We start from the raw sequence: 24,544 nt of genomic DNA on the forward strand, positions 1-24,544 counted from the left end.
GACACTGACAAACTGGAACGTGTCCAGAGGAGGGCAACCAAAATGGTCAAAGGCCTGGAAACGATGCCTTATGAGGAACGGCTAAGGGAGCTGGGCATGTTTAGCCTGGAGAAGAGGAGGTTAAGGGGTGATATGATAGCTATGTTCAAATATATAAAAGGATGTCATATAGAGGAGGGAGAAAGGTTGTTTTCTGCTGCTCCAGAGAAGCGGACACGGAGCAATGGATCCAAACTACAAGAAAGAAGATTCCACCTAAACATTAGGAAGAACTTCCTGACAGTAAGAGCTGTTTGACAGTGGAATTTGCTGCCAAGGAGTGTGGTGGAGTCTCCTTCTTTGGAGGTCTTTAAGCAGAGGCTTGACAACCATATGTCAGGAGTGCTCTGATGGTGTTTCCTGCTTGGCAGGGGGTTGGACTTGATGGCCCTTGTGGTCTCTTCCAACTCTATGATTCTATGATTCTATTCTATGATTCTATATTGCTGCACAAGAACTCAACCGAGATCGTGAAAAGAACTTCAGACCAGGCAGACACTGAACCAATCCAAGTAAATTTCCTCTCAAGTTGCTGCCCTGGAAATACTTGTTCTTAGTTGTCATAACACTGGCCAGACAAATTTCAGCCCTTGTTGTTGTATCAGTCAGTGCTGACTAAACTAATCTTTCCTGCACCCTGAAGGTCAAAACGTTGCTTCATATGCCTCAGGAGTATCTAGATTGTGTTCAATGCTACACACACAGAGTTCCACTAATGGAACAGGAGTGTCCCTTTCTCTCCCCACACCCTCAAAACCTGCTCCAATCTTCTGGAGTGGATTTTGAGAGTACGGGAAGGGGAGAGTTTTGTTGTGCAAGCAGGTCTGCTGCACTTGGGAAACAGCAGCACTGGATATGACCCCATGTCCCTATCCTTTTGTCTAAAGCACACAGGCACCCAAGAGAACTGATGGCATACTTGACTTTGGTAAACATTATCAGTTGAGTACTCTCCTCCCCAGTTGAGTACTCTCCTCCCCCAGTCTTTTTACTCAAGAAAGAAAATGGCAGAAAGGCTAGCCCCCCACCCAGGATGGTCAGTGCTGCTATCCAACATCCCTTGTTTGGATCCCCCACCTCAAAGCACCTCAGCTGAATTACATGCTGAAACTACCAGACAGGACTTAGTCCAACGCTTTAGCAGAGGCCAGCCTACAGTGCAAGTGGTGAGTGTGACAGTTGCCTGGTTCCCTTCCATCTACTGAAGAGAATGAACATTCAGAGTAACGCAAATGCCCCTCTCTAATTGCCAGGTCTAGCAGAGCAATGTGCTTTACATACAGCCACCCTCCAATTAGATATGAGAGCAAAATGTAATACAACCCTCTCTCCTTGTCTCCCTATTGTAGCTTAGTCTTTGGCTTTTTACCTGTGTGCTAAAAGAGACAGTAACCATACAAGGAGTAACTTCCAAATGTGATTTTGATTTATTTCCACTTTGATGCAAAACCAAAGCTTTCACTACAGCACAGAGACCAGTTATACAAAAGGTCGTGAGGTGCAGGACATGCAGGATGTGATGTAGGAACACAGAAGGATGGGAGATTATTTCCTTTCACCAGATGCTATGCTGTCTTCTGAGGAACACATTTTAAAGAAACTGAGGAACTGAACTGAAATGTAGCACAACCATTACAACTTCCATGCATGCCTTCAAGTATTGCCCTTCATGGTAGGTTTGCACTCTCCAGACTTCAAATGTTGGGGGTTACAACAATTCTTTGGAAGAATATCAAGTTCACACTTTTTGAAGTTTCACGGAAGAGTTTAAGGCCAGAACATGTGGGGTTTGTTTTCTCCTTCATCTTCCAAATAAAGATCTAATACTTCATTAAAACCTACATTAAGCTTCGAGCTCAAATCCCAGCCCAATTTTATGGCCGCCAGTACTGAAATTCTTGCCATCAATCAGAGCAGAGAGAGTCAGCTTCACACCTGGGAGAAACACAGTGCCATTATTAAGAGAATACAGCAGACTATCAACCAGTAAGGGAGCACACAGGGGGGAAAGTCAGAAAAGAAGACTCGCAGCTGAGAGAACCAGTGTGTGCTAGATCTCAAGGTAATTCTTTGGTAAGACTCCCATGCACCGAGGTTTCTCAGGCAAGTTGTTCTCTAGACACACACTGGCTACATTAGCTTCCCTTTGTGGCAGGATTTACTCAAGGCATAATCCAAAAATAGGGTGGCGCATACTGTTCTTTACAGGGTTTGGAACCACTACCCCATGATGCCCTGGAAGTATCATTGGAATTTTCTAACTCATTTTGTCCTACAGCCAAGATGCAATCAAAATTAAGCTATGCATTCAATACATTCAACAGTTTACATACCAGGTCGTAAGGTCTGAGTGTAGCCAAGTCCAATGAGGCTGGCATTATTGACTTTGGCCTAGAAAGAAAAAAAAGGAACATTCAACAGTGTTACCAGTTTTTACTTGCTTTCCTGAGAAAGTTTATGAAGAGTCAGCAGTCTTCTAGAACTAGATCTATCAACAAAGAGATGGAAGACGCTGGTAGTTATATGTTGGCAACTGCTTTCTGAGCATAAAAAGTCCCTCCTTCACTAGTCCTGGGTAAAGGAATGGTGCCTAGAGTAATGGAAACATTAATGTTATTGCCCTTAAGCATCAATGTAGTCAAAATCCATTCTCCTGTGTGTCACAAAGAGGAAATGATCACATGCAATATAGTCAACATTACCCAGAAGGAAGGAAGACTGGATGTTAAACAAAACTTAGGGTAAAGGTAAAGGTAAATGGACCCCTGACCATTAGGTCCAGTCATGGCTGACTCTGGGGTTGCTGCACTCATGTCGCTTTATTGTCCGAGGGAGCCGGCGCACAGCTTCCAGGTCATGCGGCCAGCATGACTAATCCGCTTCTGGCAAACCAGAGCAATGCATGGAAACGCCATTTACCTTCCCGCTGGAGCGGTACCTGTTATCTACTTGCACTTTGACGTGCTTTCGAATTGCTAGTTTGGCAGGAGCTGGGACCGAGCAACGGGAGCTCCCCCTGTCGCGGGGATTCGAACTGCCAACCTTCTGATCGGCAAGCCCTAGGCTCTGTGGTTTAACCCACAGCACCACCCGTGTCCCTAAAAAAATCCTCAAAAACACAAAAGGCTTCATTCTTACTAAGATGCCTAAGCCCTCAACCTACAGGTGGAATACTGCTTCATATAAAACAGTACCCTGCATGCAGAAAGGCTACGTTCAAACCCTTCTCCCAGAGGACATATTCTATATGTAGGAAATTCAATAAGAGCACTCACTCCACCTGAAGTTGGACCTGGATGAAGACTTATCTACCAAATGAGATCTCAATACAGTACGTAGGCTTGATACCACTGCCAAATACACCAAAAATCTCACAAATAGTGAAAGTCTTCCTACTCCCTAAGTTGATTCTACACAAACAATTCACAGCTAGCATAAAACAAACAAGTGAATTTGTTTTTATAAGACACTAGTCCATACTGAAACTTTCACTTGACAACTCATATCACTGAAATTGTTCCATATAGGGTTCATACTAGAATCACAAGGAAAAGGTTAACATAAAACTTTTGTCAAAACAAAAAAAATTCCTTCCAGTAGCACCTTAAAGACCAACTAAGTTAGTTCTTGGTATGAGCTTTTGTGTGCATGCACACTTCTTCAGATACCATTTCGTGTGCATGATACCATTTCGTTCAGATACCATTTCGTGTGCATGCACACTTCTTCAGATTCTTTCGTGCATGCACACGAAAGCTCATACCAAGAACTAACTTAGTTGGTCTTTAAGGTGCTACTGGAAGGAATTTTTTTTGTTTTGACTATGGCAGACCAACACGGCTACCTATCTGTAATAAAACTTTTGCTATTGTTAAGACTGCTCCAATGACATCTGAGGCATAAAGCCAAGAGGCAAGGAAAATGGGACGGTGCTATACAATTAACTTGAAATTATCAGCACACATGTATAACATACTGGGAAGATGGCAAAATTCTTACCGAGACAGAAGCTTTATCATCCAACTGGTACTTGGTGGCAATACCAAACCGAGTGTTATTACTGCCAGCGGTCCAAGCAAGACTGACAGATGTTTCAATGTTGTTATTAACCTTCTGATAGATGGAGCCACCAAATTCAGTGCCATCATTCCTATTTTTTAAGAGATCAAATGAAGATTCCATTTTGCCTTTATAGAAGTTTTTCAACAATTGCAAATATTTTCCCTTATTCTCTTTACCTCTACCCCAGCCTTATTCTAGCTTGTGTTGATTTTCTGTTTCTCTAGTCCGTCCCCACCCCACCCTGCTTTTAGGGCTAAGAGTGGCTGACAACAATTTTGAATAAAATGGTTAAATCCATATATATTCCCTTCTTGTCCTGACATTTCCCTACTAGACTAGAGGTTCTGTAGCTAAAGTTAGACTTAGGTTAATATATGAAGATGCACCAATTATCAACTGGCATAGGGAAAGATCTGAAATAATGACAAGCATATAAATGATATTTTTTCCCCAGCTGGGTTGAGAGGGAAGCACTTTCTGATATGAAGCAGAAAGACCAAATATAAGCTAAAATGTTCCTTTCTAAACTGCACTCTGAATGCAAGAGCAAGTGAATGGAGATTGGAAGTAGCCATTTCCCACCCAGATCTCCTTAGCTTCAGCATGTGCCTTCATGATGGAATATACCCTGCTCCATGCAAATTAACTGCCTCGGTGCTAGCATAATGTGCGAGAACCAAAAGTAATTCAACTGTGCAGTCATTTCCTTTTTAATGAGTTCCTGGATCCTGGCAAATGCTCTAGAAATCTACAGAGACTAAGAATTGTGCTCTTTCTGGGAAAGAACCATAGGTGGGTCAGCGAAGACTTGGTTTGCAACCTTCAACACTGAAGGCAAAGGTCATCTTCAATACAACCTCAAATTTAATCCCTTTCATGTATGCATATCGCCTGTCTTAGCAGAAAGCTGATATTGCATATTTTATTGATTATGTTTTATTATGTTTTCTGGTTTCTGTACATTCTGGACCCTGACCACAAAGAAATACTTACACATTTGTGTGCAGCTGGAAGTCTGCTGCCTTATATCCCAATGCAAAGTTATTCTGTGAAAGTTTGGACTTGGCTGTGTCGAAAGCCATCTGATACCCAGCAAGCCAACCTTCATAGCCCAGAACAGCCCAGCCATGGATGGTTGGTCCAGCGAGGTCAATGTCAACATTACAACCTAGGTTTAGATACTCCCGTTTATAGGATGTCTTCAACTTTCCACTCTTCTTCCTGGGAAGGTGTAAGAACAGGGAATCAAGTTTAATCCCATCTATAACCTCTAGTAGGCATTTCTTACAAACCCATACATTTAGCAGAAAACTGGGCATGCATTACCCCTGCGTGCTACCTGATGTTACATAACTGATTCAGTGTCACTGTCAACATTTCAATACATTCATTTAAAGACAGCCTTAAGCAAAAGAATAGGAAAGCACCTCCTATGTGAGCTAGCAGCTCCAGTACAACAGGCTGCAAGTGGTACCATCACCTATGAGGAAAGCACCCAGCTAAAAGTAGCCCTCTGGAGGGATGAATACTTACCCTGTGTTTGGTACAAACATGGTTTCAAGGGTCAGCTTCAGTCCCTCAGCCAGCTGAAGTGAAAAAAGAAAAATAATAAGTGGTATTTTCTTCCTACTTTAACTGCTTCTATCTAGCATTTCTTGTTCTTTGTAAATTATGGTAGTCTGCAGCACAGAAAAATGAAACAAAATGTATGATGGAAATCCTAGAGAATCAAAAGTTTTCAAATGTTACAGTCTTTGAAAACCAGGCCATAATACATTACCTCATTATTTAGTACCACCTGTGATAAAATGGAAGGTTCCCAAATTACATATAACTGAAACTATCTCACACTTTTTGCCCCAAATACCTAACTAGCAGCCCAAGTACTTGTTGTTTCTGCATATGTGAATTCATTGACATACTAATTATATTTCTTGGATTGAAACTCAAGAACTCACAAAAGCACATCTAGGCATTAATTTTTGATAGATTATAAAGCAGCCTCACCATTTTACAGTCAAGGTATATTCAGAACACCAATTTTCCCTACCTTCAGAGGTAAGGTGGCTGATAAATGGTGAGAGGACCTTTTCAGCAATGGTGTCTATCTGTAGATATAGTCTGTAGATATCTCCAGATATAATCTACATTACATTACTACCAACCACTAACTTCAGAATCCCTCACCCCCACTTAAAAAACTCCCCACAACATAGAAAAAGCTACTTCAGTCTGGATTTTACACAACCCATTCTTTCCCCATAAGCCTTTGCTTAATTTCTTCTAGTTTACCTGCTATGCTGAAGTCATGATTCCATTTCCTCTTACCTTATTCTCCATGGACAGTTCTGTCCCCAAGGTGTTGTCAGTGTTCCATTTCTGAGTGAACGTAAGTCCATAGTCCTTGAACTTATATTTGGTCTCTAGGCTGCCTGAGGCTTTGCCTGTGTCTGTGTTGGAGGAACCAGTGGTGATAAATTCCTGTAAACATACCACATTTGAATTACAATGCAATCATGTTTTAAAATGAATATGCAATTCCAGGAATCATGCAAGCTTTAGTTCCGCCTACACAATATGCTTTATAATCACCCTGTAACATTTATTCACATCTGCACTGGATTTCATGGTCCAACCACATCTAACTTCTCCTTTCTGATGTCTGGAACCAACAATTTAACAACAAACGCTTCATAAGGTACAAAAAGTTACAATATACTGGGTGCTAGACACAGCCACCAGAGTGTTTACTGAAGGGCTCTCTAATAATACAGTTTCAATCTTTCCTGATCAATATCCTGCCCTACTTCCAAATATTATTTTTTATTATTTAAGTAATCAGTTTGTGTGCATAAAAGAATTACGCATTTGGAATCTTAATACACGGCAGATTTTTAAACAAGTGTGCAACACAGAAGTTGTGTTACATGAGGCTAACACTTCTTTTCTTCAATAGTGTTGAAAGACTCATACTGCAACTGCTCCATCGACCATCTTAATGGAGCTTGCAGACCACCATTTGAGAACCTCTGGTCTAGGACATTACTGTTTGTTTGTTTGTTTGTTTGTTTGTTTGTTTAAAATCATCTATAAACCACTTATTTTTAAAATGAGCCTTGCATGTCAGGCTATATATGTTTGTTGTTGTTTAGTCGTTTAGTCGTGTCCAACTCTTCGTGACCCCATGGACCAGAGCACACCAGGCACTTCTGTCTTCCACTGTCTCCCGCAGTTTGGTCAGACTCATGTTTGTAGCTTCAAGAACACTGTCCAACCATCTCGTCCTCTGTCGTCCCCTTCTCCTTGTGCCCTCCATCTTTCCCAACATCAGGGTCTTTTCCAGGGAGTCTTCTCTTCTCATGAGGTGGCCAAAGTATTGGAGCCTCAGCTTCATGATCTGTCCTTCCAGTGAGCACTCAGGGCTAATTTCCTTAAGAATGGATGTGTTTGATCTTCTTGCAGTCCATGGGACTCTCAAGAGTCTCCTCCAGCACCATGATTCAAAAGCATCAATTCTTCGGCGATCAGCCTTCTTTATGGTCCAGCTCTCACTTCCATACATCACTACTGGGAAAACCATGGCTTTAACTATACGGACCTTTGTTGGCAAGCTGATGTCTCTGCTTTTCAAGATGCTGTCTAGGTTTGTCATTGCTTTTCTCCCAAGAAGCAGGCGTCTTTTAATTTCATGGCTGCTGTCACCATCTGCAGTGATCATGGAGCCCAAGAAAGTAAAATCTCTCACTGCCTCCATTTCTTCCCCTTCTATTTGCCAGTAGGTGATGGGCCCAATGGCCATGATCTTCGTTTTTTTGATGTTGAGCTTCAGACCATATTTTGCGCTCTCCTCTTTCACCCTCATTAAAAGGTTCTTTAATTCCTCCTCACTTTCTGCCATCAAGGTTGTGTCATCTGCATATCTGAGGTTGTTGATTTTTCTTCCGGCAATCTTAATTCCGGCTTGGGATTCATCCAGCCCAGCCTTTCGCATGATGAATTCTGCATATGTTAAATAAGCAGGGAGACAATATACAGCCTTGTCGTACTCCTTTCCCAATTTTGAACCAATCAGTTGTTCCATATCCAGTTCTAACTGTAGCTTCTTGTCCCACATAGAGATTTCTCAGGAGACAGATGAGGTGATCAGGCACTCCCATTTCTTTAAGAACTTGCCATAGTTTGCTGTGGTCGACACAGTCAAAGGCTTTTGCATAGTCAATGAAGCAGAAGTAGATGTCTTTCTGGAACTCTCTAGCTTTCTCCATAATCCAGCGCATGTTTGCAATTTGGTCTCTGGTTCCTCTGCCTCTTCTAAATCCAGCTTGCACTTCTGGGAGTTCTCGGTCCACATACTGCTTGAGCCTTCCTTGTAGAATTTTAAGCATAACCTTGCTAGCATGTGAAATGAGTGCAATTGTGCGGTAGTTGGAGTATTCTTTGGCACTGCCCTTCTTTGGGATTGGGATGTAGACTGATCTTCTCCAATCCTCTGGCCACTGCTGAGTTTTCCAAACTTGCTGGCATATTGAGTGTAGCACCTTAACAGCTATATATGTTACTATTCAACAAAAAACCCTTCTAGTCAGCTTGCCTACAGTATGCCTTTGTTGGCTATTTAGAGCTTAAGAGGCACACACAGACACCTATAAGCTTTTGTGGCCACCTAAAGCCTATTTTTATGTGCCACAGGAATCGGGCAAGTAGCTGGTGATCAGGGTTATAAATAGTCAACTGCCTAATCTAAAGTTATGAGTCTGTGGGCACAGCCCATCTTTTTAGGTTATTTTTGTACAGTGATTAGCTTGTTGGTGCTAGATGCTAATGCTGCCTTAGATGCTGTACAATTTCACACACATACAAGTGCCTGACAACAACTTACAAGCTAATGAGGAAGAGAAGCAATTGGAAAAAAGAAAAGAGGAAGGCAATTTTAGTTCAGAAACATGGTTCAGCTTCAACACAGATTTTCCCTGGCTTAAGAAGGATATGACATCCTGGGTAACTTTGTGTGTGTGTGTGTGTGTGTGTGTGTGTGTGTGTGTGTAGCGGCCAGTTAAAAATAATTCCTAGATCCTCTTTAAAAAGGTTGAGCTGGCGCCAGTGGAGGAGAAACATTTCATTTAACTTTCTTTGTTTGCTGAGTGGAGAGAAAAGAAAGAATCTTGCAGTCATATGATCAGACCAGGATTTTCCTGGCAGCTGCAACAAGATCTGAGTGGGGAAAGCAAGAGTGCACACAACATATGTTACTTTTCATCTTACAACTGTCATATGTGATGGTTGCTTAGACCCCCATATGTCTGGAGTGCCAAGGTCCACTTAATCTGAGCCAATCCCCAAATTCTGCTTTTGACGTGACATTTCAGCTCAGCACATACATGTGAAGTTATAAGTCTTCATGACGTCAGACAGATCAAAAAGAAAGGCCACAGCAGCATAGAGGCCTTCTAGCTTTACATGATTTTGTTGAAACACATGATGGCCAGGAACGTAACCCCTGCATAAGATGTGAGTTACCTGTACTGTGCAGTTTGCAGAAATAAATTTTCTGAAACAATTGAGCAGAACTTGAATACTACAACTCCAAGGAGGGCAATGAAGTGCCACACACCACACTAAAAAGTCTTTCTAAGATCCCTGCACTTAAGAGCCTTCAGAAGATGCTGCTCACATATCTTCAGGCTTCTCATAAAGTGTGAGAGTCAGCAGCTAAAAAAGTTAACTCCCCATACATTCTCAAGAAGCTGAATTTCATGCCTGAGGTTCCACAGTAAGCAATATGAATATGCATAAGAAGTCTTGTCATTATAAATATACAAACTGCTGCAACTTCCAGGACCACCCTCTTTTCATATACAGTGGTACCTCTAGATACGAACGGGATCTGTTCTGGAGCCCCGTTCGCATCTAGAAGCAAACGTAACTAGCGATGGCACGTCTGCACACGCCGCTTTTCACCGCTTCTGTGCATGACGTCATTTTGAGCGTCTGCACATGCGCAAGCGGCGAAACCCGGAAGTAACGCGCTCCGTTACTTCTGGGTTGCTGTGGAGCGCAACTCGAACGCGCTCAACTCGAAGCATATTCAACCCGAGGTATGACTGTACAAGCTCAGCCCTGGAAAAAGTCATAGATGTTTTCAAGCATGTGAAGGCCATTTCTCTCTCATCTCCACATGTGACATTTGGAGGGGCCAATGGCTGCCAAACCTTGAGCACCCCTCTTAAGAGAAAGGGGGTGAACCTCTTTCAGCCCAAGGACCACATTCCACATGGGTCACCCTCTCTGGGAGCCACAGCCCACATACATACACCCTGCAAGCAACCAACCAACCAAGCAAACACACACACACACACACACACACACACACACACACACCGTTTAGGATTCCAAGAGGAGGTTTTTAAAAAGCTCAAGTCCTGCTGCAAGGTGAGCAGCGATGCTACTGGCTGGATGGGGAGCTCTCCATGAGCCTCCAGTTCCTCACCAACTATTTCAGAGATTTAGTCACCAAGTGATACTACTCAGAAATACTAACTTCTAAATTTGAGGCTATCAAAAATAGCATGCCTGTGATCACACTGCTGTCTCCAATTCTTTTGACAGTTCAAGTGCAAATGCTACTGTGGTATGGAGCTGTACACAATGCAACATTTAGTGTCTGGTTAACCACATTTACGGGACGCGGTTGGCGCTGTGGGTTAAACCACAGAGCCTAGGACTTGCCAATCAGAAGGTCGGCTGTTCAAATCCCCGCGACGGGGTGAGCTCCAGTTGCTCGGTCCCTGCTCCTGCCCACCTAGCAGTTCGAAAGCACGTCAAAGTGCAAGTAGATAAATAGGTACCGATCTGGCGGGAAGGTAAACGGCGTTTCCATGCGCTGCTCTGGTTTGCCAGAAGCAGCTTAGTCATGCTGGTCACATGACCCGGAAGCTGTACACCAGCTCCCTTGGCCAATAAAGTGAGATGAGCGCTGCAACCCCAGAGTCGGCCACGACTGGACCTAATGGTCAGGGGTCCCTTTACCTTTAACTACATTTACTTAGCCATTAGAATGGATTAGGAATGGCAGTGGGCCATGGTCCAAGTACACAAACCTGAAGGTATATTTATATATATAAATATATATATATAACAAGAAAGCAAATACGTGGTTCTCTTACCAGCTGAATAAACATCCAAAAATCAGTGTTGCATGTAAAAAGGAGAAGTCACGTTAGAAGTTAGCATCTTTAATAAGTCAGTAAAGGTGAACCAATCAAAGTATCCATACTGCCACTTCCACTTGCAGAGTCAGATTGTTTAAGCCATAGTTCTAGCTCTAAACTCCTTCAAATGATCACCTCTCCCACTACAGCTATTCTGAACATGGCAGACAAGTAGACAGTTCATTTTTCACCACTCCAAATCCTTTCTTCACAGTTTACTAACAGCTGCTCTATGAGATTTCAAGCACTCAGGAGTCAAGCCTCAAAACACTAAAGCTAATACTGCATGGAGGGGTCATAGAATCATAGAATCATAGAGTTGGAAGAGACCACAAGGGCCATCGAGTCCAACCCCCTGCCAAGCAGGAAACACCATCAGAGCACTCCTGACATATGGTTGTCAAGCCTCTGCTTAAAGACCTCCAAAGAAGGAGACTCCACCACACTCCTTGGCAGCAAATTCCACTGTTGAACAGCTCTTACTGTCAGGAAGTTCTTCCTAATGTTTAGGTGGAATCTTCTTTCTTGTAGTTTGGATCCATTGCTCCGTGTCCGCTTCTCTGGAGCAGCAGAAAACAGCCTTTCTCCCTCCTCTATGTGACATCCTTTTATATATTTGAACATGGCTATCATATCACCCCTTAACCTCCTCTTCTCCAGGCTAAACATGCCCAGCTCCCTTAGCCGTTCCTCATAAGGCATCATTTCCAGGCCTTTGACCATTTTGGTTGCCCTCCTCTGGACACGTTCCAGTTTGTCAGTGTCCTTCTTGAACTGTGGTGCCCAGAACTGGACACAGTACTCCAGGTGAGGTCTGACCAGAGCAGAATACAGTGGCACTATTACTTCCCTTGATCTAGATGCTATACTCCTATTGATGAGGCCCAGAAGTATAAGTATAACCTTCAGGACACTCCAAACATACAGGAGAAGCAGAATGTTAGGTGTGTACATTGACTCTGTCAGTGCTGTAAAGGTAGTATTAGTGCTCCACAAACTCTCCTGTTACAACAATAATTCAAAGTACTCATTACTTACCACTCCGCTGGAAGACTTGGTCTTCAACTCTAGCTTGACCATTCCAAACCCTGAAATTGCCAAAACATTAGTTTCTTATTTATACCACAATAAATGAATGAGAAACAAAGCCCAAGAAGTAACAAATTGGGTGCATCTGCCTTTAAAAGGTGCCTGAGATGAGCACCAATAAAAAGAGAGGGCAGCTTAGCTCTAATGGTAATTCTAGGAATCACTTGACAGAGACCCACAGATTTTGGCAGGCATTGGAAACATCAGGTTGACTGAACAACTCTGATTCAGGGAACTAATGGCTTCTCATCTCATTACAAGGGTCCTGTTGGATCAGATCTAGCACTCAACTACCACAGCAGCCAAACAGATGCCTATGGAAAGGCCATAAACAGGATGTGAGTACATGTTCACTTTTTGGAATTGTGCCAAGATTTGGACGTTTTGGGTGCATTTTAAGTACAGTACCTCCAAAGAACAGCTAAAAGACAATCAACAAACCCCTTTAAACTCAGGGAAACTGATATGGGGCTCACCTATGTTATGCCACACTTCATATTCTCAAAATTCTACTAAAGTTGCAGCATTGCTGCAGAGACAATCCCAGAGCTGGATATGCAAGCCAATATGTGGCGCAGAGCCCGCTTTAATAAGCCTAAAGTGAGCCAATAGGAGGTTCCATGCCAGTTTGTGGAATCTGCAATCACCATAGAATGGAGGCCCTCGTCCATCTTGAGAGATTATGGACAAAGTCAGATGAGGAGATTCAGAAAGCAGAAGACTGAAATGCAAGTGTTGCAGGCACCAGCTCAAAACCAATTGATTCATCTGAGAATTTAAGAGATGGCCTTTCCTTCCTGCTAGTGCTAGTTTTTAGCTAGTTGTGTTGCACTTTTGGAGAAAATGAATATACACTTTAAATAAAATATAGCATTTAAATAAAACAAGCATTAACTAAAACATCAAGGGATGAAAGCAAGGCCATCAATCCAATAAAAACTCTTAAGGATGGATGACAGATTGATAGTGAAGAAGGATAGAGAAACTAGGCAAAGGAGCAAGAACACTTCAAAGCTGTGAACAAAAACACCGTATTTTTTTGCACCATAGGGCGCGCCTGACCATAGGGCGCACCTAGTTTTTAGAGGAGGAAAACACACACAAAAATATTCTGAATCAAATGTTGCACTAAACTATTTAAAGTAGCAAAGCGGGCGGCTCCTGTCCGCTTTGCTGCTTTAAATCGAGCCTCAGAGGAGGGTAGGAAGGGGAACCATGGCTTATCTAAGTCCAGTTAATAATGCTGAGCCTGACTTATGGCCATCGAGATTAGCCTGGCCGTCTCAGTGGAAATCTGGGGAGGCTGGGGTGGACTTTCCAGTGGTCAAAGTGTGGTTGTGTCTTCCTGCCCGGCATCTATTTCCTGCCGTCTTTCCCCCTGCACCCCCGCACCCTGCTTCGAGGGAAGGAAGCGGAGCCATGGATCCTCTGCTCGCAACTGCAGTGGATTCCCTCCACTTTGAAGCAGGAAAGTGGGAGAGGAGCTGCTTACACGAGTGTACGCTGCTCCCCTCCCACTTTGCTGCTTCAAAGGGAGCCCAGGAGGGAATCCTCTGCAGCCGCAAGCAGAGGATCCATGGTCCCCTTCCTTCCCTCTTCCGTGATTGCTTTTACAAGTGTAAGCTGCTCCCCTCCCACTTTGCTGCTTCAAAGGGAGCCTGGGAGGAGGGAATCCGCTGCCTTTGCTAGCAGAGGATCCATGGTCCCCTTCTTTCCCTCCTCCGTGGTTGCTTTGAAGCAGGAAGGTGGGAGAGGAGCTGCTTACATGAGTGTAAGCTGCTCCACTCCCACTTTGCTGCTTCAAAGGGAGCCGGGGAGGAGGGAATCCGCTGCGGGTTCCCCCACCTCCTGGAGAGCCCGCAGAAACCGTGAGCTCTTTAAAGGGGCTGCGCGGCTTCTCCTGGCTTTTCTGGGAAGTGGGAGAAGGGACTGATGCAGCCAGTCAGTCCCTTCTCCCTCCTGGGGAAAAGCCCGCAAGAGCGCATGAAGCTTGTGTGCGGCTCTTGGGGGCTTTTCCCGCCTGCCTCCCCCCTGCATTCGCTCCATAGGACGCACACACATTTTCCCTTGCTTTTTAGGAGGGAAAAAGTGTGTCCTATGGTGCGAAAAATACGGTATGCCATACTTAACACATCTGAAGACCTTTAGCAACAGATTTCCAAAATATTTAGAGAATATATGCATAATGCTAGCATTTGTGGCCATTGTCCTGCTTACCATATCCTTTGTTGAATACATCCCTGGCAGATTTCCCCAGGTCACAGTAGGATGGTGGGATAGCCATGGGGTCTGGAAGAAGCAAAAAAACCAGTACATATTTGGAAATAAATGAGCATGTATGAACATCATTCTCAGCAATTTCTTGCCACTACCTTACATGTCACATATGATGAAGAACCATGAGTCTATTCATAAATCTTCCTTTTTGACTATCAGGAATTTTTTCGGGGGCAAAAAAATAATCCAAAATTTGATAGAAAGATTTAATAGTTTGAGTTCAACAACGTATTTATTCCATGGCACAGTCTGTTAAGCCAACAACTTCTTTCTCTTGTGTATGGTTCCAAGAGTAACAGAATGGCTCCTTTGTATCAACAACTTCCTCATCAACCTTAAAAGCCTTTGATCCAAAATTCATATTGGCTCCCCCCACCCCACTGCCACCCACAGAAAATTGCCAGGCCTGTGGGAAGTGACAAGTCTTTTTACAGCAAAGCCAAACTCCACTAAAGATACTTGCTGCTTGATTACTTGGGGAAGTAGTTTCGTTGCATTATTCCCAACTCCATGTACTGGAAAACCTTGTCTTAAGGAAATAAATTTAGTGGTAAAAACTAAATTGGCTGTTGACTCTACCCTATGCGGTATTGACCTATTGGGCTGTACAGAGAAACATAGCTTATGCATAGCTATCTTGCTACTCTCAAGCTTCTATTTCCATTTCCCCCCTAAAGCATAGCAGGGGTTCTTCTGAACTTTGCTGAGGAAGAAATCTATTCTTGGCACATTCCTCTCCAATGTCACCTTCAGGAAGATAGCAGCGGTCAAAACGCAGAACTGCTTTGCAAGTCTGACATGTGGGATATCAGCAAACCAGCTTTGTGCTGCTGGATAACATAACTCTTGATTTTAAACACATCATCTTAGTATTAAGGTTCTAAAAAAAATTCTTTAATATCTGAACTTCCATATACATATAGATACCTGGGGGTCTAGCAGGACCACAGCTGAACATGGTTGCAGACTTCTTATTTCACAATTTAGCTCCTAAATCATTTACTTCTCAATGTGAACCTACAGGACTCTCCTCTAGCTCTTTGATATACACCTGTCAAATATAGGGGGGAAATGCATGCATCATTAAAGATCAAAGCTATCACTTATAATACCTGCAACCACTACTTTTATACTCACTATAACACAATGTTTATACCAAGCCTTCAAGGACAGCATGACAGGCAAACTTTAAAAAAATACACATTAATTAATATCACTACCCTACTAGGTTTAACCCCTGAAGGGAAGGAGCCGTTTCATATAAGTCCAGAGGTGTGAAAAGCATGTATGTGCAATATGTGGGGGATAGGGACAGGGAGATAGTATATGTGGGCATGTGCACTGGGAAACTGTTTACAACTGGCTTCTCAAATGTACACATAAGTTATACATAACATTCACATACGACAGGTCTACTTGAAGGGACCCTTACCTTACTATACATCAGAACAACCTTGGAAAAGGGAATATGATACCTATAAGAATTCAGGAACAACCTTAAACTCATGGGATAGGCAGAGGGAATGAAAAGTTACAGTGTTTAAGGAGGTTAATTTTCCTGAATATTGAGAATTCTTTTTTAAGGTGTTTTTTTTTTTTGTAATAAGGACCTCACATAATCACAGAATTGTAGAGCTGGAAGGGGTCACAAAGGTCCAACCTCCTGCAATGCAGGAATCTTTTGCCCAACGTGGGGCTCAAACCCACGGCCATGGGGTTAAGTCTCATGCTCTACCAGCTGAGCTATCCCAGGTATAAACTCAGAATGATTCATTATCAAACGCCTGCCAGCTACAGAGGCTCCAAGCCTCCTGCTTGGGGGGAAAGGGAGTATCTGTATGCAGTCAGCTCTTGTAATTACTGGCAGCAGTGCATTCTGAATTCAGCCATTCAAATCCTAATCCAGCTCTTCAGTTCACTCAGGTGAGTCAATTCTTTCTATAAAGCAGATTCACTAAAAAGCATGGATCCAACCTAAGCCTGACCATTCTCTGTGTCTAATTCTTTCAATAATAAATCATGGTTCCAAGCTTTCCTCAAGTCAAATTAACATTGATTCTGGAAGTATTTCAAATCAGCCCCCCCCCCCCATTTTAGGCAGAATGTGTTAATCTGGACTCTCCAAGTGGAGGTGGCTTTTTATTTTATGTTTGTCTGCTTGCTTCCTATATGCCTCTCAAAGTATTTTTAACCCCCCCTTTCGATTTCTTCTCCCTTTTGCGTTCACATGTAATTTGTGCCCTATTCCCACCCCTAAGTACAGGCAATTTCTTCCATCCCTCCTCCCTGCTCGTACATTCACTTCCTCTTATACCAGCTACCCTCTCTATTCCCAGTTTATCATGACTTTTAGAGCTGCTGCTTGAATCTGTCCCCTGTGAGAGGGGGTGGACTGCAGTGCTAATACTGATCTGGAAGTGGGCTAGTTCTTCTTCTTTGGCGATCACTCGTAGCCGAGTAAGATTGTCTTCCACGAACACGGTTTTAACAATGAGGCCCTAAGTGACTGTGGAGGCCAATTCTGGATCGACACGTCCTTTCACAGTGGGGGCATTGGTTTCCGGGGGGAGTTGATCACGGTGTGGCTTTGCCAAGCGTGCCTTCCTCTTAGCACATTTCTCCCTTACGTCCTGAGTTCGAGTGTCTTCAAAGCCCATGACACCTTTGGTAAAGGCTGTTCTCCATCTGGAACACTCACGGGCCAGTGTTTCCCAGTTGTCAGTGTTTATACTACATTTTTTTATATTTGCCTTGAGACAGTCTTTAAACCTCTTTTGTTGACCACCAGCATTACACTTTCCATTTTTAAGTTTGGAATAGAGTAGTTGCTTTGGAAGACGATCATCAGGCATCCGCACATGACCACTCCAACGAAGCTGATGTTGAAGAATCATTGCTTCAACACTGGTGATCTTTGCTTCTTCCAGTGGGCTAGTGCCCAATGGTGGTCCCCAGTCCTCAGTTTCAGAAATTATGATCTATACTAATTGGCGCCTATAAAAAAACCTTGTCAACTGAATGCAAGGCAGGAAAAGGAAAATGTCTGAAGACATTTATACTCCCAAGAAAGACAAAGCTACTAATCACCAGAGTTTTCTTTTTCCCAACCCTTCCTTTTCTGGTGAAATTCTGTACTGTGCATCCACCATTTCAGCCTAATATAATGTTTTACCACCAAGCCAGCCCAATGAAAGATACTGACCTACTGTGCGCCATCCATGTACATTGTAGTACTGCACTTTAGGAATATTTTAGATAAGAACAATTTGTATTGCTGTAGACAGAATAGCTTTCAAAGGTAGCATTAGAAGCAATTATTATTATTTTGTTCTTTTCTTTTTGCTCTTCCCAAGATTTTTTTTTAAAAAAATCACAATACAATAAAATTGTATTCAGAACAAACAGTATCAAAGACAAAAAAGAGAGGAGAGAGAACAAGTAAAGAAAGAGGGAAAGAGAAGAAAAGGAACACCAAGAAACATTAAAAATGGCGCCAATAGTAATAATCATCATCATAAAGTTTATTTACATCTTGGCTTCTTCCACCCCTGCCTCAAATAAGAGATTGTATTTTTAAGGAAATTAAATTGTAACATATTTAGCATTATTGATCTGCAGTGTTGCAGTTTTGAGACTAAGAGATCAGTGGAGAGAAAACCAGAGTACTAATTTATTGGCTTTTACAAACATATTGTTTCATTCATGATTATTTTTTTAAGTTTTCAAATTGAAGCCCACTCTGCTTTCAATTAATGTGCTATTTCTAACAGGTTTCCCAATTGGTTAATTTTCAGCTGAACCAGAAGAGAAGGCAAAAGAGTTATTGTAAGAAAGCAGTACTAAGTTATGTGGGGGCTTTGTGCTCCAACCAATCCTTGGGACTACCACCTGTCAGGGTCTGTACAGACTTAACGTCCATCAGGTGTAGTGCCCAGCCAGCCTGTATTGATTCACATCTCAGCCATTTCTGTATGTGCCAATGCCACATACTGAATGAAACATGGATTGGATTTTCATAATCCAAAACTGCAATTGTTGTGCAGCTTTTCAAGAAGTTGCAGTCAAATGCCAGACATTCTGTCATCAAATCATTCCAAGTTCAGTGCTGGCACCAACATATCCAGCATACTTAGTGTGTGGCTACTCACCTGGCTGCATAGCACGACTATGAGAAGCTCAAAGGCTACTTCTGTCATCCCCAGCCAGCATGGCTATGCTGTCTGGAGTTGATGGGAGTTGTAGTCCAAAACGTCTGACAGGCAACAGGCTGACAAAGGCTGAGCTAAGACCTGCCTGTTTACAGCTCTCATACAACAGGGTTTAAAGTAAGCACTCAAAACCACCCACCCACTTCTCCAGTCTATCCTGGGTGTAAAAAAATTGCTTCCTTGAGACAGTGACAAAATTCACTTTGATATCTATAACTATGATAAGGTAATATTGGCCTCTCCTGGCAAATCTGCCTGCCAATCCAATGCTCCTATTATCTTTGCCACTCAAAACGTTTCCTATAGCTCTAAACCAACTTCCTTGTTAGCGATAACATTTTAAAAGGTTGGCATTTCAGAAGGAAACCAAAGCAGCATGAGTTTAACCATACTACCGTTTCATTTTCAGCAGCAGCTCCCTCTTTGGAGTTGCTCTGCAAGGAATCACAACTAGAATGACCATGGAGAAGAGAGGTAAGCAGGTGTGGATGAACCTGGGCACACATGACTGCAAGAATAGATATATACACTTGAGCAAGATTGAGAGGTACTACTGAATGCAGTCCACCTGCAGATTTACAATAGTCCTGGAAGCCAAAAGAGCCGGGCAACCCCCATGTCCACCCAATACAATCATTGTGGGGTTACTACAAATTTCAGGAGGTATCACAGACACACAAAAAAAGCCCTATGGCCACAGCACTTATTGTGGAATTATCAGAATAGTAATATTTTTCTTTAAAATAAAATGCCCAATTGCTAAGATTCCAAGCAATTCCACTGAAATTTTCACGAATGTGACACCTCAGGAGATTTCACAAAAGTTGTATGTCTATCTACAACTCTCATTCTATTTAATGATGGATGAATAGGAATTCTGTTTACGTTCTAATTCAGTTATTGCCAGGGCTTAAGCTTGCAAAGATTTACTTTTGAGTCCAGTTAAACATTGCTGTCTCTTACATCCATAACTTACCAGCATGTCTGTCAGACATAGATAGTAGAGGCCTTGCTTAAAATTTTTGCTCAGCCTCAAAGCTCTTTGGATAACCATGCCCCTCCAAATGAGGGGGCAGTACAAGCTATCCTGAGCTCTTTGAAAGAGATCAAAGCAGAAAATACCATGCATGTACAAATGAGCTTCACCATCTCAAGACTCTCTCTGTGCAGATTTTAAAATCTATGCTTTTCAGAGGAAGGCCAACACATTTTTAAACCAAGCCACTGAATTCCAATAAGCCTACTGACAACTGCTGACACCATGCAAGTACAAACCACCTTTAACTGTGGTTTTATTGCCACATATTCCCTTTTGCTGTTACCCAAAAGCAGAGTTAGAATCGCAGATATGTAAACTAATTGCCAAATGGCACCTTAAACCTGGGTTACGGTCGCCACAACAGAATATTTAAGCACTATCCTTATCTCTATACTGCTTTACATTTTAAAGAAAAAAACTCAAAATGATTTACAACACAACACATTAAAACATCAAATAAAACAATCCAGAATAAAACAAATTTAAGCCTCAAGGAAAATATTTAGATTCTTCTCTAGGTGACATTTTGCTTTCCACATATTTATTTATTTATTTATTTACCTACTTACTTTATAGAGCTGCCCCATGGCAGAAGTACTTTAGGAAGCCAGTGTGGGATAGTGCTTAGAGTGTCGGACTAGGAACTGGGAGATCAGGGTTCAAATCCCCACTCAGTCATGAAGCTCACTGAGTGAACATGGAGTCAGTCACACTCTCTTAACTTGCCTCAAAGAGTCATAAGGTAAAGGTAAAGGGACCCCTGACCCAGTGGCGTAGCGTGGGTTGTCAGCACCCGGGGCAAGGCAAGTAATTTGCGCCCCCTAACCCGTGGATTTGCGCCCCCTAACCTGTGGATTTGCCCTAACCCCAGATGTTGCGCCCGGTGCGGCCGGCCCCCCCTGCACCCCCCACGCTACGCCACTGCCCTGACCATTAGGTCCAGTCGTGACCGACTCTTGCGGCGCTCATCTCACTTTATTGGCCGAGGGAGCCGGCGTTTGTCCGCAGACAGCTTCTGGGTCATGTGGCGAGCATGACAAAGCCGCTTCTGGCAAACCAGAGCAGCACACGGAAACGCCGTTTACCTTCCCGCCAGAGCGGTACCTATTTATCTACTTGCACTTTGATGTGCTTTCGAACTGCTAGGTTGGCAGGAGCAGGGACCGAGCAACGGGAGCTCACCCCGTCGCAGGGATTCGAACCGCCAACCTTCTGATCGGCAAGTCCTAGGCTCTGTGGTTTAACCCACAGCACCACCTGCGTCCCACTCAAAGAGTCATAGTAGGGATTAATTGGGGGTGGGGAGAAACAATGTACTCATTGGAGGAAAAGGTGGGAGATAAATGCAATAACTAAGTTATTCTGCCTACCTGCTTAAGAAAGCTGGAGGGGCCAGCCAGATGGAGATGTCAGTTGCCACCTGGCATTCAAAGATCTCCATGTGGTCACAATTGGACCTGCACAGTTCGCAAAATGCACCTGATGCCTGGCTAATTTTGAACACTGCTCAAAAGAAGAGGAAGAAACCATAATAGCTTGTGCTTTGCACAGCAAAGGTCCTAGGTTCAATTTCTTGGTATCTCCATTTAAACAAAAAAGGAGGATCAGGAAGCAGGTGATGTTAAGCCCTGGAGAGTTGCTACCAGTCAGAGGAGACCATGATGAGCTACACCAGGCTCCCATCACCCCTTGCTATGGGCCATGCTGGCTGGGGCTGATGGGACTTTCAGTCCAGCAACATCTGGAGGCCACTACATTGGCTAACCCCAAACTAGACTGATAAACAACCCAATGCCACACAAAGCAATTTCACACATTCCCATAGTTCACCCGTCAATAAACTGCATGTAGAATTATTAATTGCATCTTTATCACCCCACCTTTACTACTTGTTCTCTAAACAGTGTTCAAAATTAGCCAGGCGCCAGACTACTGGCCACTTGTGACCAAGTGAAGCTGCTTGGGCACTGCCAGGATGGTGCCTGACATCACCACCATCTGGAAGTGCATACCTGGGAAGCTTGGGGTCCTAACTGTTTTCACACACTAATGCCACATCTTGCAGAATTCTATCAGTTACATTTTATCTGCACAATCAGAATGAATTTCAGGAACCAATATGCTTTTTCTGTGCAGCCTGAGCAGGAGCAGTGAACAATGTTATAGTGAATTGTTGCTTGTCTTCACTTACCCCAACCCACAGTTCACAGTTGTGAATAATATTCTTATTTTACGAATGGTCTGTTACCATTATGAAAAACATGTTGGAATAGGCTACAGCTGCTGTATTTCAAAAAGTGAAAATCCGGACACACAAAAAATACCACTTTTGAGCTATTTTTTTGGGAAATCAGCAAAAACGACACTGCTGACATGGCTTACCATACATCTGGATTCCTCCAGATATTTTGCCGATTTCTGCTGGGACAGTGCTTCCAACTACAGTAGTCCAGGAAATTCTGGATGTATGACAACCCTAGAATAGGCCGATATATATGTGGGCTGTCCCTGGATAAAGTGACTTTTCTTCTTTAAGCTCTCAAAGTTCTTAACCTAGCTCAGGCTTCCTCAACCTCGGCCCTCCAGGTGTTTTTTGGCCTACAACTCCCATGATCCCTAGCTAGCAAGACCAGTGGTCAGGGATGATGGGAAATGTAGTCCCAAAAATATCTGGAGGGCCGAGGCTGAGGAAGCCTGACCTGGCTCAAAGTTGTCATCTGTTAGCCAGATGTTTAACTGATAATCGATCATGATCAGTCCATCATTTGAAAAATAAAGACTTTAGAACAGTCTTGCCCCAAAATGCAAACCAGATGTTCTGTCCTGGTGGCTATAACCTTGGTTTAATGAGCCATTTGGTGTCTAGCTTATATATCTGAGTTTCTGACACTACCTCTGAAGAGCTTGAGATGGCAGACAAGCCTGCACACTTTAACCTGACAACAACCCTGTGAAGCAGCCTATGCAGAGAGATGGGGGGTGGGGGTGGGAACCCCCAAAGCCATCCAGCGAGCAGATTTGAACCTGTGGCTTCCTCTTGCTCTCAAAGTTTTTTCTCTGGAAGGCACTTGCATAATAAAAATTTGCTGGCACCACACTGATTTTTTTATCGATGAGAAATACATTGGAAAGCACCATTAGCAGTGCCCACGGTATCTTGACACTTGACAGTCTTGCTCTCGTACTGAAACTATTCATATCCCGCAAGTAATTTTTTTAGAAAAATACTTTGATGCCCTATTATATCATACTACACTAAACGTTCAGGTGTTTCCTTGGTTGCCCTTGAAGCTTCCCGCCCCGCTCGCCAGCTTCTCCCTTTGGGAGCCACTGCCTCAATTTCTCCATTGGTTTTTATTCTCATTTTGTATGCCGAAGATCGCAGGGCGCTTCACAAGGCCAAATACAGAAGACGCCGCCGCCGCCGTGTCCAGGTGGGGGCGGGGGGGTCTCAGCGCCTCCCCGCCGCCCCCTCCCCCCTCGCGAGCGCGGCCTTGGCAACAGCCCTCAGGCGGCGAGAGGGCCGGCGAGAGGGCGGGCGGGGGCTGGAGGCCCGCCCTCAGGGGAGCCCCTCGCTCGGCAGCCCGGGAAGGGCGGCGGAGGCGGCGGCGGCGGCGGCGGCGAGGGGGCAGCGCTTCCCCACAGGCCCTCGGCGCCCCAGGCCAAGCCGGGCCCTCTCCGCGCCCTCCACCCGAAGCCTCAGGCGGCCCCGCTCGCCGTTGCCAGGGCCTCGCCGGGCTCCGCCAGCCGCCTGCCTTCCCTCGCCTTCCTTCCCTCGCCGCGCACCTCAAGGGCCGCTCAGCCCGCCGCCGCCTCCTCCGCCTCCTCCGTCAGTCCGTCCCTCCTTGTCAAGCTGAAGGTCTCGCCTCCGTCTCCGCGCACTGCGCAGGCGTAACGCTCGGGGCCCGGCTCTGGCCCCGCCTCCCTTGCCGGAGCTTGCGTCTCAAGGCGCAGGCGCGGCACTAGCCTCTCTTTCTCTCGCGTCATCTCCGCGCAAGCGCACAGATTCCTTTGCGGCGGCCAAAGCAGCCCGTGGAATTGCCGACGGGGAAGGGACCCCGGGGGTCATCTAGTCCAACCCCCTGCGAGGCAGGAAACTTGCTCCACGTGGGGCTCGAACCCACAACCAGGAGATTAAGAGTCTCGCGCTCCACAGACTGGGCTGCCCCCGTTTTTTGTTTTTGATTTTCAATTACAAATGAATTAGAGATAAAAAAAAGAGAACAGTAAAGATAATACCAACAATAACAACATTTGTCCATTTATTCCTGCTCTGCATTGTCTCGTTTCTTAACCAATTACTGAGTCACAAGAGAACTGTTGTTCTATGACTTCGAAGCTTAGGAGGTTTTGGTGAGTTACTTTGTCCAAAAAAATTGAGAGTCTGTGTACAGTGTCAACTGGATCATCTTTATACACATGTTGACACTCTTAAAAAGCTCTAGTTAACAAGACATAGTAAACTCTTACAGAAGTTATACTAGTTTTTCTTCTATATGCTTGGTAGTTCTATCTTTAACAATACAGTGGTACCTCGGGTTACATACGCTTCGGGTTACATACGCTTCAGGTTACAGACTCCGCTAACCCAGAAATAGTGCTTCAGGTTAAGAACTTTGCTT

The 24,544-nt window shown here is 43.9% G+C and overlaps 1 protein-coding gene across 3 annotated transcripts; it reads right to left on the reverse strand.

Moving 5' to 3' along the window:
• Nucleotides 1–1,443: 1,443 nt before the first annotated feature.
• VDAC3 (voltage dependent anion channel 3) lies at nucleotides 1,444–23,794 on the reverse strand. Of its 3 annotated transcripts, none has more exons than XM_077931075.1 (10): nucleotides 23,709–23,794; nucleotides 15,603–15,726; nucleotides 14,616–14,687; nucleotides 12,348–12,397; nucleotides 6,430–6,582; nucleotides 5,635–5,687; nucleotides 5,095–5,322; nucleotides 4,039–4,189; nucleotides 2,373–2,430; nucleotides 1,444–1,974 (listed from the first exon to the last, which is right to left on the reverse strand). In XM_077931075.1, exons 2-10 carry the CDS (start codon nucleotides 15,631–15,633, stop codon nucleotides 1,883–1,885), a joined length of 888 nt encoding a protein of 295 aa, XP_077787201.1. In that variant the 5' UTR covers nucleotides 15,634–15,726; nucleotides 23,709–23,794; the 3' UTR covers nucleotides 1,444–1,882. The 3 variants fall into 3 exon arrangements, with proteins under 3 accessions (XP_077787201.1, XP_028597383.1, XP_077787202.1); XM_028741550.2 differs by lacking the exon at nucleotides 23,709–23,794 and adding an exon at nucleotides 18,824–18,962; XM_077931076.1 differs by lacking the exon at nucleotides 15,603–15,726 and having other exon boundaries at nucleotides 23,709–23,784.
• Between the last annotated feature and the right edge of the window lie 750 nt (nucleotides 23,795–24,544).

Source organism: Podarcis muralis, chromosome 7 (genome assembly GCF_964188315.1).
Source record: "Podarcis muralis chromosome 7, rPodMur119.hap1.1, whole genome shotgun sequence".
NCBI classification, from domain to species: Eukaryota; Metazoa; Chordata; class Lepidosauria; order Squamata; family Lacertidae; genus Podarcis; species Podarcis muralis.

Coding starts and splice junctions, on each gene's coding strand:
- VDAC3 (XM_077931075.1), bottom strand. CDS start 15,633: ATGTTCAGCTGTGGTCCTGCTAGACCCCCAG. Junction 2,431..4,038: donor ATGATAAAGCTTCTGTCTCG/GTAAGAATTTTG, acceptor TTTTCTTTCTAG/GCCAAAGTCAATAATGCCAG. Junction 1,975..2,372: donor CACTCAGACCTTACGACCTG/GTATGTAAACTG, acceptor TGTTTCTCCCAG/GTGTGAAGCTGACTCTCTCT.